This window comes from Rhinichthys klamathensis, unplaced genomic scaffold, assembly GCF_029890125.1.
Source record: "Rhinichthys klamathensis goyatoka isolate OS25496 unplaced genomic scaffold, OSU_Roscu_1.1 h1tg000496l_1, whole genome shotgun sequence".
Taxonomy (NCBI): domain Eukaryota; kingdom Metazoa; phylum Chordata; class Actinopteri; order Cypriniformes; family Leuciscidae; genus Rhinichthys; species Rhinichthys klamathensis.
Genome location: NW_026606979.1, coordinates 426,095 through 442,393, shown reverse-complemented (window position 1 = coordinate 442,393; position 16,299 = coordinate 426,095). Strand labels below are relative to the sequence as shown.

The 16,299-nt window shown below is 41.1% G+C and overlaps 2 protein-coding genes across 3 annotated transcripts in view; one reads left to right on the top strand and one right to left on the bottom strand.

Moving 5' to 3' along the window:
- The window catches only part of egfl6 (EGF-like-domain, multiple 6), a 31,359-nt gene extending 20,034 nt beyond the window's left edge, over nt 1–11,325 (bottom strand). Inside the window, exons 1-5 of one of the 2 annotated variants that reach the window (XM_056237695.1) lie at nt 10,907–11,325; nt 6,646–6,770; nt 6,229–6,321; nt 5,284–5,403; nt 4,576–4,695 (exon numbers count right to left, since the gene is read on the bottom strand). In XM_056237695.1, the coding sequence (XP_056093670.1) occupies nt 4,576–4,695; nt 5,284–5,403; nt 6,229–6,321; nt 6,646–6,770; nt 10,907–10,977 (529 nt within the window). In that variant the 5' untranslated portion in view covers nt 10,978–11,325. The remainder of the gene's footprint in view (nt 1–4,575; nt 4,696–5,283; nt 5,404–6,228; nt 6,322–6,645; nt 6,771–10,906) is intronic. The other variant, XM_056237696.1, reaches the window with a different exon arrangement.
- Nucleotides 11,326–12,153: 828 nt separating this feature from the next.
- Nucleotides 12,154–15,406, top strand: LOC130072540 (collagen alpha-1(II) chain-like). The gene is made up of 4 exons (XM_056237685.1): nt 12,154–13,504; nt 13,546–14,424; nt 14,611–15,219; nt 15,282–15,406. Exons 1-4 carry the CDS (start codon nt 12,154–12,156, stop codon nt 15,404–15,406), a joined length of 2,964 nt encoding a protein of 987 aa, XP_056093660.1.
- The last annotated feature ends 893 nt before the right edge of the window (nt 15,407–16,299 follow it).

Below are 16,299 nucleotides of genomic sequence, written 5' to 3'. Positions count from 1 at the left end.
CCGACACTATGTTGATATGGAATCAGTGCAAACCGAGCAACACATTGATCTGAAGAGCCGGTTCTCCCCCACACGGATAATTATGACATAGTCAAAATAATGATATAAGAACATATTTGAAATATTAAGTTAAAATAATGACACAAATTCAAAATTCTGACCTAAAAAGACTAAATTATGACATACCAAGTCAAAATAATGACAAAAAAACATAAGTATGACATACTAAGTTGAAATAATGACATACTAAGTCGAAATAATGACATAAAAAACCTAAGTATGACATACTAAGTTGAAATAATGACAAAAAAACCTAAGTATGACATACTAAGTCGAAATAATGACATAAAAAAACATAAGTATGACATACTAATTCGAAATAAAAACATAAGTATGACATACTAAGTCGAAATAACGACATAAAAAAACATAAGTATGACATACTAAGTCGAAATAATGACATACTAAGTCGAAATAATGACAAAAAACATAAGTATGACATACTAAGTCGAAATAATGACATACTAAGTCGAAATAATGACAAAAAACATAAGTATGACATACTAAGTCGAAATAAAAAACATAAGTACCGTAAAACTTCAAATAATTGCCCGGGCTTTTATTTTCCCAAATCGTCGAACTGCACCGGCTTGTATTTGAGACGGGCGTCTATATGAGACCGGCCTTTATAATTTAGTGTTGAGATGTTGTTCATTGAGTGTAAGCCTAGAGTCTCGAATCTCTAAAAAATCTCCAAATGCTCCACGTGAAACTGCTGTCTTTCCGACCTTTTACTATCGTGTCAATTGATTTTGATTAATATGCGCGAGGGAGAGAGAGCAAGGCAGCGCTCGTGTTGTATGAAGACGTGAGAGTGCGCGCGCGCGGCCGGGGCGCGCTCTCTGCTCGTTATGCGCCCTGTCAAGCGCTACATCACTCACCGATCAAAAAAGGCTTTGGCTTGGCGGGACACAAATTTGCTTTTTCGGCCGCCAAAAAGCGGACGATCTGACGGGTTTTAGAAGGTTAAATACAACCCGAAACTAAAAAAAACAGACCCGGCCTCTATTTGAGACCGGCCTTTATTTACCCAAACCTGCAGCCACACCAGGCGTGTAAAAGAGACAGGCGTCTATTTGGGACTCGGCTATTATTTGAAGTTTTACGGTATGACATACTAAGTCGAAATAATGACATAAAAAAACATAAGTATGACATACTAAGTCGAAATAATGACATACTAAGTCGAAATAATGACAAAAAACATAAGTATGACATACTAAGTCGAAATAAAAAACATAAGTATGACATACTAAGTCGAAATAAAAAACATAAGTATGACATAATAAGTCGAAATAATGACATAAAAAACATAAGTATGACATACTAAGTCGAAATAATGACATACTAAGTCGAAATAATGACAAAAAACATAAGTATGACATACTAAGTCGAAATAAAAAACATAAGTATGACATACTAAGTCGAAATAATGACATACTAAGTCGAAATAATGACAAAAAACATAAGTATGACATACTAAGTCGAAATAAAAAACATAAGTATGACATACTAAGTCGAAATAAAAAACATAAGTATGACATACTAAGTCGAAATAATGACATAAAAACATAAGTATGACATACTAAGTCGAAATAATGACAAAAAACATAAGTATGACATACTAAGTCGAAATAATGACATACTAAGTCGAAATAATGACAAAAAACATAAGTATGACATACTAAGTCGAAATAAAAAACATAAGTACCGTAAAACTTCAAATAATTGCCCGGGCTTTTATTTTCCCAAATCGTCGAACTGCACCGGCTTGTATTTGAGACGGGCGTCTATATGAGACCGGCCTTTATAATTTAGTGTTGAGATGTTGTTCATTGAGTGTAAGCCTAGAGTCTCGAATCTCTAAAAAATCTCCAAATGCTCCACGTGAAACTGCTGTCTTTCCGACCTTTTACTATCGTGTCAATTGATTTTGATTAATATGCGCGAGGGAGAGAGAGCAAGGCAGCGCTCGTGTTGTATGAAGACGTGAGAGTGCGCGCGCGCGGCCGGGGCGCGCTCTCTGCTCGTTATGCGCCCTGTCAAGCGCTACATCACTCACCGATCAAAAAAGGCTTTGGCTTGGCGGGACACAAATTTGCTTTTTCGGCCGCCAAAGAGCGGACGATCTGACGGGTTTTAGAAGGTTAAATACAACCCGAAACTAAAAAAAACAGACCCGGCCTCTATTTGAGACCGGCCTTTATTTACCCAAACCTGCAGCCACACCAGGCGTGTAAAAGAGACAGGCGTCTATTTGGGACTCGGCTATTATTTGAAGTTTTACGGTATGACATACTAAGTCGAAATAATGACATAAAAAAACATAAGTATGACATACTAAGTCGAAATAATGACATACTAAGTCGAAATAATGACAAAAAACATAAGTATGACATACTAAGTCGAAATAAAAAACATAAGTATGACATACTAAGTCGAAATAAAAAACATAAGTATGACATAATAAGTCGAAATAATGACATAAAAAACATAAGTATGACATACTAAGTCGAAATAATGACATACTAAGTCGAAATAATGACAAAAAACATAAGTATGACATACTAAGTCGAAATAAAAAACATAAGTATGACATACTAAGTCGAAATAATGACATACTAAGTCGAAATAATGACAAAAAACATAAGTATGACATACTAAGTCAAAATAAAAAACATAAGTATGACATACTAAGTCGAAATAAAAAACATAAGTATGACATACTAAGTCGAAATAATGACATAAAAAACATAAGTATGACATACTAAGTCGAAATAATGACAAAAAACATAAGTATGACATACTAAGTCGAAATAATGACATACTAAGTCGAAATAATGACAAAAAACATAAGTATGACATACTAAGTCGAAATAAAAAACATAAGTACCGTAAAACTTCAAATAATTGCCCGGGCTTTTATTTTCCCAAATCGTCGAACTGCACCGGCTTGTATTTGAGACGGGCGTCTATATGAGACCGGCCTTTATAATTTAGTGTTGAGATGTTGTTCATTGAGTGTAAGCCTAGAGTCTCGAATCTCTAAAAAATCTCCAAATGCTCCACGTGAAACTGCTGTCTTTCCGACCTTTTACTATCGTGTCAATTGATTTTGATTAATATGCGCGAGGGAGAGAGAGCAAGGCAGCGCTCGTGTTGTATGAAGACGTGAGAGTGCGCGCGCGCGGCCGGGGCGCGCTCTCTGCTCGTTATGCGCCCTGTCAAGCGCTACATCACTCACCGATCAAAAAAGGCTTTGGCTTGGCGGGACACAAATTTGCTTTTTCGGCCGCCAAAAAGCGGACGATCTGACGGGTTTTAGAAGGTTAAATACAACCCGAAACTAAAAAAAACAGACCCGGCCTCTATTTGAGACCGGCCTTTATTTACCCAAACCTGCAGCCACACCAGGCGTGTAAAAGAGACAGGCGTCTATTTGGGACTCGGCTATTATTTGAAGTTTTACGGTATGACATACTAAGTCGAAATAATGACATAAAAAAACATAAGTATGACATACTAAGTCGAAATAATGACATACTAAGTCGAAATAATGACAAAAAACATAAGTATGACATACTAAGTCGAAATAAAAAACATAAGTATGACATACTAAGTCGAAATAAAAAACATAAGTATGACATAATAAGTCGAAATAATGACATAAAAAACATAAGTATGACATACTAAGTCGAAATAATGACATACTAAGTCGAAATAATGACAAAAAACATAAGTATGACATACTAAGTCGAAATAAAAAACATAAGTATGACATACTAAGTCGAAATAATGACATACTAAGTCGAAATAATGACAAAAAACATAAGTATGACATACTAAGTCGAAATAAAAAACATAAGTATGACATACTAAGTCGAAATAAAAAACATAAGTATGACATACTAAGTCGAAATAATGACATAAAAAACATAAGTATGACATACTAAGTCGAAATAAAAAACATAAGTATGACATACTAAGTCGAAATAATGACATAAAAAACATAAGTATGACATACTAAGTCGAAATAATGACAAAAAACATAAGTATGACATACTAAGTCGAAATAAAAAACATAAGTATGACATACTAAGTCGAAATAATGACATACTAAGTCGAAATAATGACAAAAAACATAAGTAAGACATACTAAGTCGAAATAAAAAACATAAGTATGACATACTAAGTCGAAATAATGACATAAAAAAACATAAGTATGACATACTAAGTCGAAATAATGACATACTAAGTCGAAATAATGACATACTAAGTCGAAATAATGACATACTAAGTCGAAATAATGACATACTAAGTCGAAAATAATGACATAAAATCATAAGTATCAGTGAAACTGAAAACTGCCTCTCTCATAGAGCAACACACTGATCTGAAGATCCGTTAAAGGTTAAAGGTTCTTCATGGAACCATCAATGCAACAGTAAAGAAGCGTGATTAAGAGTGAAACCGAAGCTCTGCCCTGGAGCAGAGATGTGAAGAGCGTGTCCTCACCCACGCAGGTCTTGGCGTCGGGTCCCAGCTGGAGGCCCGGGGACGGGCACAGACACCGCACCTCGGCCTGGACCTCCTCACAGCCGTACTGACAGTGAGCCACAGAACAGGTCCTGGAGTCTGAGGACAAGCACAGGTCACTGCAGCACACAGCTCTCGCATCGCAGCCGTTTAGCTCGCGCACGCACAGGGGGTCACAGAGAGACTTTTAGGACGTTTTTGTATCAAGGGCATTTAAACGTTTGAATATATTGCTTTTTGGTCCTTTTAAGAACATAAGCATGAGGAAATAATGACATTTAATTCATTCATTTAATATTCTACAATATCATTGATCTCCTGCATTGACAGCATTATATGAGAACTGAACTGAGCTGGACGATGACATCTATATATATAAATGAACTAAATAAATAACGTTTTGAAACAGAAATGAAACATGTGGACTGTGACATGTGGACTATTTTCCTGTTATCTCTGTAAAGCTGCTTTGAAACACTCTGTGTTGTGAAAAGCTCTATATAAATAAAGGAGACTTGACTTGACATAACTTTAATATGTTTGGGTGAACTATTGATTTAAACGTTTGAATATACAGACACAAAGCGTCGGTCCAGATCCGGCCCACATCTGGACCGTGTGGAATCCAAGTGTACCAGATGTGGGCCGGATGTGGGCCGACACTATGTTGCTGATAGAGTCACTCACTTGCGCAGGACCCGTCAGACATTAGCATGTATCCGTTTAAGCAGTAGCACATGTAGCTGCCGAAAGTGTTCATGCATCGATGCTCACAGGGTCGAGGCTTCAGACCACACTCGTTCAGATCTGACCCAGGAGGAAGACAGAGGTCGTTCAGTTAATACTTAAGTCAAAATGATGACAAAAATTCTAAATTCTGACTTAAAAAGTAAAAATGATGTTAATTATGTTAATACTTAAGTCAAAATGATGACAAAAATTCTCAATTCTGACTTAAAAAGTAAAAATGATGACATGTTAATTATGTTAATACTTAAGTAAAAATAGTGACAAAAATTCTAAATTCTGACTTAAAAAGTAAAAATGATGTTAATTATGTTAATACTTAAGTCGAAATAATGACATAAAAATCATAAGTATGACATACTAAGTCAAAATAATGACATAACATTTATAATTGACATACTAAGTCGAAATAATGACATTAAAAAAATCATAATTATGACATACTAAGTCAACTTAGTTGAAATAACGACTTAAAAAGTAAATTATGACATACTAAGTCGAAATAATGACATAAAAATCATAATTATGACATAATATGTCTAAATTATGACATTAAAAAGTTGAAATTATGACTCAATAAGTCTATAACATGAAAGTCAAAATGATGCCAGTCATCATTTTGACAAAGTAATAATTTTACTCATAATTATTTTAATGTTGATCATTTTATGTATTTAGTTAATTTTTTTAGTTTTAATTCATTTTTAATTACATTTTATTAGTTAATCAGCCCGCAAACATACTTTATCACTAGGAAAACATTTTAAATAACTTGTTAAACATGAAAATATGATGCAATCATTTTAGGCATTTCTTCTTATATAGATAAGCATAAAGTGTTGTGAGCCTCTGCATCTGAGAGTGTGTGTCCTGAAGCGCACTGACCTTGGCTGCACGTCTTCCCAGTGTATCCGGGGAAGCACTTGCACTTGTTGGGCCCGACACACTCGCCGTGTGTGCATCCCAGATCACACTGAGCTGGGGAAACATTCAACAGCAGAGATAGATATCCTAATAGATATACTAAGTCGAAATAATGACATACTAAGTCGAAATAATGACATACTAAGTCAAAATAATGACAAAAATCATAAGTATGACATACTAATTTGAAATAATGAATTAAAAAGTCAATTATATGACATACTAAGTCGAAATAATGATTACAAAAATTATCTGAAAATGTTTGGGAAGTTGTTGCTCTGTGTGAGCAAAGTCAATATGTTTTATCCCAATGCAATAATGCAATAAAAGAGCATTCGTTCTGGTAAATCCTCATTCTGTGCATGCGCACTCGTTCACCTTCACAGTGTCCTTTACTGCTCTTCTTCCAGCCGTAGCAACACTCGACTCTGCTGCCGTATCGACACACACCTGACACACTCCTCACGCCTGACACACTCCTCACCGCGGTCTGCCGGCGCTCTCTGTCCGGAACAGCAGGAACACAGCAGTTATTCACAAACACTTTACTGTTGTGTGTGAATGAGCCGGAGCGCGTTAAGGGTTTCTGTTAGAACAGTGTCGTGTTAGCGGCCCCTAAGTTAATAACTAATGATCTTTACAACAGAAGTGAATCAATCAAAACTAACTTTATCTGGACAATAACTTTATTCTAGAGCTGCTGTAAAGCCTAAACACTCTCTGTTACTGTAATCTCCTGTTATCACTGTAAAGCTGCTGTGAAACTCTATACTGTTACAGCGCTGTATAGATGAAGGAGACTCGACTTGACATGACATGACATGACATGACTTGACATTACATGACTTGACATGAATTGAAATGACTTGACTTGACTTGACATGAATTGAAATGACTTGACATGACATGACTTGACATGACATGACTTGACATTACATTACATTACATGACTTGACATGACTTGACATGAATTGAAATGACTTGACTTGACTTGACATGAATTGAAATGACTTGACATGACATGACATGACTTGACATTACATTACATTACATTACATGACTTGACATGACTTGACATGAATTGAAATGACTTGACTTGACATGAATTGAAATGACTTGACTTGACATGAATTGAAATGACTTGACATGACATGACTTGACATGACATGACTTGACATTACGTTACATGACTTGACATGACATTACATGACTTGACATGAATTGAAATGACTTGACTTGACATGAATTGAAATGACTTGACATGACATGACATGACATGACTTGACATGACTTGACATGACTTGACATTACATTACATGACTTGACATTACATGACTTGACATGAATTGAAATGACTTGACATGACATTACATGACTTGACATGACATCACTTGACATGACATGACATCACTTGACATGACATGACTTGACATGACTTGACTATTTACACACTCTTAAGAGTCAAGAACCCTATAAAGTTCAATATAGAGCCCTCATCTAAATGTGACAATATGAAAGCAAAATAATCTTTTGCATTGCAAAAGAAAAAAATTCTAAAAATGAAGTGAGTTTGTATTAAAACGATAGGGATATCTGCCAGTGGGGTCAGAAAAATAGTTTCCCTTCGAATTAAGTTTATTTTCTGACTCTTTTATCGTTTCAAGCAAAAACTCACTTCATTTGTATGATATTTTCATTCAACAACACTTCATATCTTCAGTCATTCCACTTCTGCAGTAACTGTGTCTTGATTCAGGAATGCTGATATATTAGTGCAGTAAAACGAGACAGCGCTGAGGAAGAGCAGCATGTCTGCAGTGTGGTCACAGGGTTCCTCGAGGCGATCTGAAGATGAGCTGGAAAACACAGACATGACGAGTGCTCACGAACGACCCTCTTGCATCTCCTCAGCGTTTAACAGGTGCTATAGCAGGGGCAGATGAAGTCTCCTCCTGTGATTAAAGCCTGCTGTGTGGATGGGAATCACACTTTAGATGCAGGAGTTTGAGCACAACACTTCAACATGTGTCCAGGAACGCTTCACAATCACAGTCCGGCTCTCAGATCCTGCAGTTCAACAGGTTTTAAAGGAGCTCTTTCGTTTTTCACAACCTTTCTGAAGCACTCCTGCTTTTGTACAGGCCTAATTATAATACGTCTTATATATCGGTCATGGAACATTTTTTCTGAAACATTTTTGTTGGATGTTTATTCTAACATTTTTTAAATGTTACATGTTTCAGAATGTTGAGAGAAATTCAAAAGTGACGTTCCCATAATGTTAGCAGATACATAATGAATTACCGAGAAAAAACATTAGAATTAGAATAACATTAGAACGTTTTAAAAAACTGGACGTTTTCAACATTCACAGAACACTTCTTAATGCAAAATGTTCTTAGATTATATTTTTTTGTTTGTTAGCTTGAGAAATGAATGAGATTTAATTTGTAAATTAATTAAATCGCATCAGTGCATAACGCATCTGTAATGAACAAGATGAACAGCATATGTCTTCGTCATTATGTAGAGAAGTTTTGCATGCAACATTTTTTAATTATATCATTAAATACATTATATATCTCCTCATTTGCATAAAGTTAAACATTTCTCAACTTCGTCCAGCCGCTACACATACAAACATTGCATCGTTGCAAAAACACCATATCAGATTATATATATAATATAGGGTTACAAAGATTGTATTGCAAACTTACAATTAATATTCAAAAGGTTTAGAAGAAAATTAATATTCAGCAATATTTTGGATGCAACTGCACTGATACTATCAGATAAGAACAAAACTTGAACTGAATTAAACGTGACATGAATTTAGCAACACCGACTGTGTTATTGACCAGAACTAAATCAACATTGAATGGAATTGAGCTGAAAAATGACACTATTATAATGTGATTTGGATTTTTGTGGCTTTTAAGTTCATCCTGTTATCGTTGTGATCAGTTGTATGCAAATGAACAACTAAAATGGAAATAAGGTAACACTTTATTTTACAGTGTCCTTGTTACATGTATTACTGTAATAATAACTATAAATTATGCATAATTACATGCAACGAACCATAAACCAAACCCTAACCTTATAGTCAGTACGTGCAGTTAATTATATTAATAAGTGAATAAGTTAAAATAAAGTGTAACCAATAATGATAATAATACTAACTTTAAGCAAATATACACATTTTAAAATTGTTCTCTTCCTGGACCAAAAACAGATCAAAGATAATACTGATGACTCATCCTGCACTATGCAAATTTTTGTCCAATCAAATGCTCTCTAGAATAAGCAGGCCCCTCCCCCAATCCCATCTGCCTAGCAACTAAAGCCTGTGACAAACAACAACAGTGAAATTGACAGTAAACACTGGCAGCTCTGGTTACTAGATCCTCTCCATATAAACAACATTTTAAGTTTTACATATTAAACTTAAATTTACAGTAGAAAATGTAGCTTGAGGTAAATATATACACACACAAATACAAAACAATGCTAATACTGAAATACTGCATTCATATAACGACATAATATGTAACATAACAACCTGAAGTGCATAAGTGTTCCAGATGTTTGTAATTCTGCGAGCTTCTCATGTTGGTCTAAATCTGGTGTGGCTCCAGAGGGACGAGGAGAACCTGTGGACTGACCGAAATAAAACTGACGGAAATAACCCGGGAGCCGGTCGTGTGAACAGGTGCCGCCGCTTCATTACCGACAGAATTAGCAGCTCGTCTGCACATTTACTCAGAAATCAACAGATATTTACTTCAAATCTACTCATTTACAGCTACTTTAGTATTCAATCGTGATTTGATTTGATAATTGACAGCCATTTACACTAGTGTCCAGCTTAGGAAAATCTTCATCGTTTATTCAAATATTATTATTGATTTTGTAGTCATGTTGTGTAGTTGTGCCCTCGAGTCGATTGTTTTATGTGTGATAATAACGCAATGAAACATGACAAATTGTGCGACATCATTTTTGTCCAGGCAAAGAAATTATGAACACATGCAAAAAAAAACGAGAGAACGTACCAAATATTAATAACTGATTATATTATAGTCAATGTTTGCTTTTTCCTCTCAGCTTCTTGTGCATTTTTTTTTTGCATAGTAAAATAATCCTGTAGCTGTAGTTTGACACTTTTGCCAAATAATTTTGTCAGATAAATACCTTAAACAAGTTTAGTGATTTGTTCTCTCCTCACATTTAACATGTTTTAAAAATATTTTCCTCATATTTTGAACTTGTCCTTTCATTAAAAACAAATATCGTCACCTTTGTCCAATACTGTAGGTGCAAAATGTATTCAGCTTTACTGAAATTCATTAATTGTCCTTAATCAAAAAAGTTGCATTGGTCACAAATGTTTATGCACATTAATCACGGTCTCCTCTTTAATCTTATGGAAACTGCAGTGTTATGTGTATACCGAAGCAGATCTCATTAGTTTCTCAGATGTTTGATCAGTCATCTTACACGTTTCTCCTCTAGAGCTGCAGGAGAATCTCTCAAACTAAAGTCTGCAACCAGATATGGATATAAACTAGCTGAAACTCAAATGAAACCAAGAGCAATAGCATTTTCTCCACAACTTTAACCAGGAGAAGCTTCTTACCTGTAATCTGCAGTTCCCAAGGAAAAATAAAGCAGGAATGACAAAGCGCTGATCCATGGCAAATGTTTCATGTTTAAAAGCAAGCCTCTTTATTTCTCTGCTGTTCTTTTCTCTTCTGTTTGCTTTTCCTTGTAGTTTGATTCCAGCAAGAGTCTAAGATTAAAGTCTGCAGTCTCTCTCTCTCTCTCTCTCTCTCTCTCTCTCTCTCTCTCTCTCTCTCTCTCTCGTCTTGTTGAAATTCCAGATGTCATTGAGTTGAGTGACGGAAGGGCTGGAAGTGTTTTGTTGGTTAGGGTTAGTGGGGGTGTTTCAGACGTCTTCTCTCTGAAACTAAATCCATGACGTCTAGATTGATGGTGTCGCGTCAAACAACTCACTTCACGCTTCAGGAGAAAGAAAACCTGCTTTGAGGGAAATTCAGAATGAAAGAATAAATACTTTTTATTCATGAATGTGAATTTGAATATACACAATATTCAGGAAGTTGAATTTACTTAAATGAAGTTCCTAAACGTAAGTTAGGGAGGAGCGAGCCCATCCAATCTTTCAATCAACAAACAGAGTATATAAGCAGCCGCTTACCTCTCCCTAGTATCAGCTGTTCCAGTATCCCTCCACCTCCCAAAACTCCACCTTCACCTTAGGGACCTTGCCCTTTAATTAACAGGTCCTACATTTAGCCACTGGGGGGTATATCAGAGCTCGAGTTGAAGCTGCTTCATCAAGCCCCTCTCCAGCGGACAGCAAGCCAAATAAGTTTAACCTAATATCTTAAAGATTTTATGGGCAAACGAACTCGTTAATTGCAATTTAAAGGAATTCAACAGTCACAACAACACAGGATGATTTCATTAGTAAATTCACAAGTTATGACAAACTGATTCATTTTAGTAATCATGCCTATTTAAAAATATATAGACATTTGTACATTCTTCAGCATACAAATGTAACTGAAAAAATATATATACAGTATATATACAAATATAGTCACAGGTGTTTATATAAAAGTAGCACATGACAAAGGATCATGAAACAGTCTTTAATATAAAACTTACTCAGGAACACACAGGGAAATGGGTCCCACACACACACACCTCAACATTAATGTAGACAGGACAAAAAAAAAACTCAGGAAACACAGAACTATAAATACTAAACCAAACAAGAGACAAATAGGCTAATTAATTAGAAAACAGGTGAACAGAATGATGGAGAAGGGAAAATAAAAAGCTTGTCCAGTGCAAACAATGCAGTCCATGGGGGAGTGGAGGGTGGGAGGAGCCAGAGGGAATACAGGAGTAGGAGGAGCCAGAGAGAAGACAGGAGTAGGAGGAGCCAGAGGGAAGCTGGGAGTAGGAGGAGCCAGAGGGAAGACAGGAGTAGAAGGAGCTAGAAGGAAGCCAGGAGTAGAAGGAGCCAGAAGGAAGCCAGGAGTAGGAGGAGCCAGAGGGAAGCCAGGAGTAGAAGGAGCTAGAAGGAAGCCAGGAGTAGGAGGACCCAGAGGGAAGCCAGGAGTAGAAGGAGCTAGAAGGAAGCCAGGAGTAGGAGGAGCCAGAGGGAAGCCAGGAGTAGGAGGAGCCAGAGGGAAGCCAGGAGTAGGAGGAGCCAGAGGGAAGCCAGGAGTAGGAGGAGTCAGAGGGAAGCCAGGAGTAGGAGGAGCCAGAGGGAAGCCAGGAGTAGGAGGAGCCAGAGGGAACCCAGGAGTAGGAGGAGCCAGAGGGAACCCAGGAGTAGGAGGAGCCAGAGGGAAGCCAGGAGTAGAAGGAGCCAGAGGGAAGCCAGGAGTAGAAGGAGCTAGAAGGAAGCCAGGAGTAGGAGGACCCATAGGAAAGCCAGGAGTAGGACGAGTCAGAGGGAAGCCAGGAGTAGAAGGAGCCAGAAGGAAGCCAGGAGTAGGAGAAGCCAGCGGGAAGACAGGAGTAGGAGGAGCCAGAGGGAAGCCAGGAGTAGGAGGGGCCAGAGGGAAGCCAGGAGTAGGAGGAGCCAGAGGGAAGACAGGAGTAGGAGGGGCCAGAGGGTCGACAGGTCAAGGTGGAGACGATGGGTCGACAGGTCAAGGTGGAGACGATGAGTCGACAGGTCGAGGTGGAGACGATGGGTCGACAGGTCGAGGTGGAGACGACGGGTCGACAGGTCGAGTTGAAGACGACGGGTCGACAGGTCGAGGTGGAGACGATGGGTCGACAGGTCGAGGTGAAGACGACGGGTCGACAGGTCGAGGTGGAGCGATGGGTCGACAGGTCGAGGTGGAGACGATGGGAGGTGGAGACGACGGGTCGACAGGTCGAGGTGGAGACGATGGGTCGACAGGTCGAGGTGGAGACGATGGGTCGACAGGTCGAGGTGGAGACGATGACTCGACAGGTCTAGGTGGAGACGATGGGTCGACAGGTCGAGGTGGAGACGACGGGTCGACAGGTCGAGGTGGAGACGATGACTCGACAGGTCGAGGTGGAGACGATGGGTCGACAGGTCGAGGTGGAGACGACGGGTCGACAGGTCGAGGTGGAGCGATGGGTCGACAGGTCGAGGTGGAGACGATGGGACGACAGGTCGAGGTGGAGACGACGGGTCGACAGGTCGAGGTGGAGACGACGGGTCGACAGGTCGAGGTGGAGACGATGACTCGACAGGTCTAGGTGGAGACGATGGGTCGACAGGTCGAGGTGGAGACGACGGGTCGACAGGTCGAGGTGGAGACGATGACTCGACAGGTCAAGGTGGAGACGATGGGTCGACAGGTCGAGGTGGAGACGACGGGTCGACAGGTCGAGGTGGAGCGATGGGTCGACAGGTCGAGGTGGAGACGATGGGACGACAGGTCGAGGTGGAGACGACGGGTCGACAGGTCGAGGTGGAGACGACGGGTCGACAGGTCGAGGTGGAGACGATGGGTCGACAGGTCGAGGTGGAGACGACGGGTCGACAGGTCGAGGTGAAGACGACGGGTCGACAGGTCGAGGGAGACGATGACTCGACAGGTCGAGGTGGAGACGACGGGTCGACAGGTCGAGGTGGAGACGATGACTCGACAGGTCAAGGTGGAGACGACGGGTCGACAGGTCGAGGTGGAGACGATGGGTCGACAGGTCGAGGTGGAGCGATGGGTCGACAGGTCGAGGTGGAGACGACGGGTCGACAGGTCGAGGTGGAGACGACGGGTCGACAGGTCGAGGTGGAGACGACGGGTCGACAGGTCGAGGTGGAGACGACGGGTCGACAGGTCGAGGTGGAGACGACGGGTCGACAGGTCGAGGTGGAGACGACGGGTCGACAGGTCGAGGTGGAGACGACGGGTCGACAGGTCGAGGTGGAGACGACGGGTCGACAGGTCGAGGTGGAGACGATGGGTCGACAGGTCGAGGTGGAGACGATGGGTCGACAGGTCAAGGTGGAGACGATGACTCGACAGGTCAAGGTGGAGACGATGGGTCGACAGGTCGAGGGAGACGATGACTCGACAGGTCGAGGTGGAGACGATGGGTCGACAGGTCAAGGTGGAGACGATGACTCGACAGGTCAAGGTGGAGACGACGGGTCGACAGGTCGAGGGAGACGATGACTCGACAGGTCGAGGTGGAGACGACGGGTCGACAGGTCGAGGTGGAGACGATGACTCGACAGGTCGAGGTGGAGACGATGGGTCGACAGGTCGAGGTGGAGACGACGGGTCGACAGGTCGAGGTGGAGCGATGGGTCGACAGGTCGAGGTGGAGACGATGGGTCGACAGGTCGAGGTGGAGACGACGGGTCGACAGGTCGAGGTGGAGCGACGGGTCGACAGGTCGAGGTGGAGACGACGGGTCGACAGGTCGAGGTGGAGACGACGGGTCGACAGGTCGAGGTGGAGACGACGGGTCGACAGGTCGAGGTGGAGACGATGGGTCGACAGGTCGAGGTGGAGACGATGGGTCGACAGGTCGAGGTGGAGACGATGGGTCGACAGGTCGAGGTGGAGACGATGACTCGACAGGTCAAGGTGGAGACGATGGGTCGACAGGTCGAGGGAGACGATGACTCGACAGGTCGAGGTGGAGACGATGGGTCGACAGGTCAAGGTGGAGACGATGACTCGACAGGTCAAGGTGGAGACGACGGGTCGACAGGTCGAGGTGGAGACGACGGGTCGACAGGTCGAGGTGGAGACGATGACTCGACAGGTCGAGGTGGAGACGACGGGTCGACAGGTCGAGGTGGAGCGACGGGTCGACAGGTCGAGGTGGAGACGACGGGTCGACAGGTCGAGGTGGAGACGACGGGTCGACAGGTCGAGGTGGAGACGATGGGTCGACAGGTCGAGGTGGAGACGATGGGTCGACAGGTCGAGGTGGAGACGATGGGTCGACAGGTCAAGGTGGAGACGATGACTCGACAGGTCAAGGTGGAGACGACGGGTCGACAGGTCAAGGTGGAGACGATGGGTCGACAGGTCGAGGTGGAGACGACGGGTCGACAGGTCGAGGTGAAGACGACGGGTCGACAGGTCGAGGGAGACGATGACTCGACAGGTCGAGGTGGAGACGATGGGTCCTAAGACTGGAGGCGGAGCAATGGGATTCTTCATACTGGGCGGAGATGATGCAGGTCAACATCTCCGCCCACTATGAAGAATCCCATCGCTCCGCCTTTCTCTTCCCCGAGCTCCAATGCAGATCCACCCAGAATGGTGTAGGAGATGCAGAGAGGCTAAAGGGAATCAGCGGAGGCAGGGAGGGATCACAGGTGACATGCGGAACCAGCGGGGAGACGGGAGATTCAGGGCACTTTTATTCAGAGCCCCAAAGACGATGACGCAATTTAGTGCAGATGCTGACATTTATTTAAAATTCTGACGCTTGTAATGTAAATCAATGAGATCTTTATAATAATATAACTTGCATAAAATGCATATAAATATCCATATCTATCAATAATATGTCTTAGTAAGATGATATTTAAATGCTTAGTTTTATGATCAAAGCTCTGTACAGTTTTAAAACATAGAATGCAATGCAATACAAAGATGATCGAGAGACGAACAAATAAACCTTCCTCAAAAGCCTGATGATCATATTTGATACTCGTGTTTTTTCTAATAAATGATGATGGATAATCAAGTAAACCTCAGTTCAGTTGAAATATTAATAACGATATCAAAGTTATTCTTGCGTTTACTTGATGAAAATCAGAGCAGATTTAAAGACACGTGAAGCTCGAGCTGAAGGAGGACGTCTGTACAGTTAAGAGCTTTTACTGATAAAACACTGTAAACTATTTAGTGCAAACAAAGCTTTGATCATTTAGAGGCATTTTGCGTATCAAATATGATCCAGGGGGATTTATAAGGTTAGTGCATCTTGATGAATCTGATGTTGAAGCTGCATGAGTTCACACAGTCCTGGCAGGTCTGTGGT

Coding starts and splice junctions, on each gene's coding strand:
- LOC130072540 (XM_056237685.1), top strand. CDS start 12,154: ATGCAGTCCATGGGGGAGTGGAGGGTGGGAGGAGCCAGAGGGAATACA. Junction 14,425..14,610: donor TGGAGACGATGACTCGACAG/GTCAAGGTGGAG, acceptor ATGGGTCGACAG/GTCGAGGTGGAGACGATGGG. Junction 15,220..15,281: donor GGTCGAGGTGGAGACGATGG/GTCGACAGGTCG, acceptor ATGACTCGACAG/GTCAAGGTGGAGACGACGGG.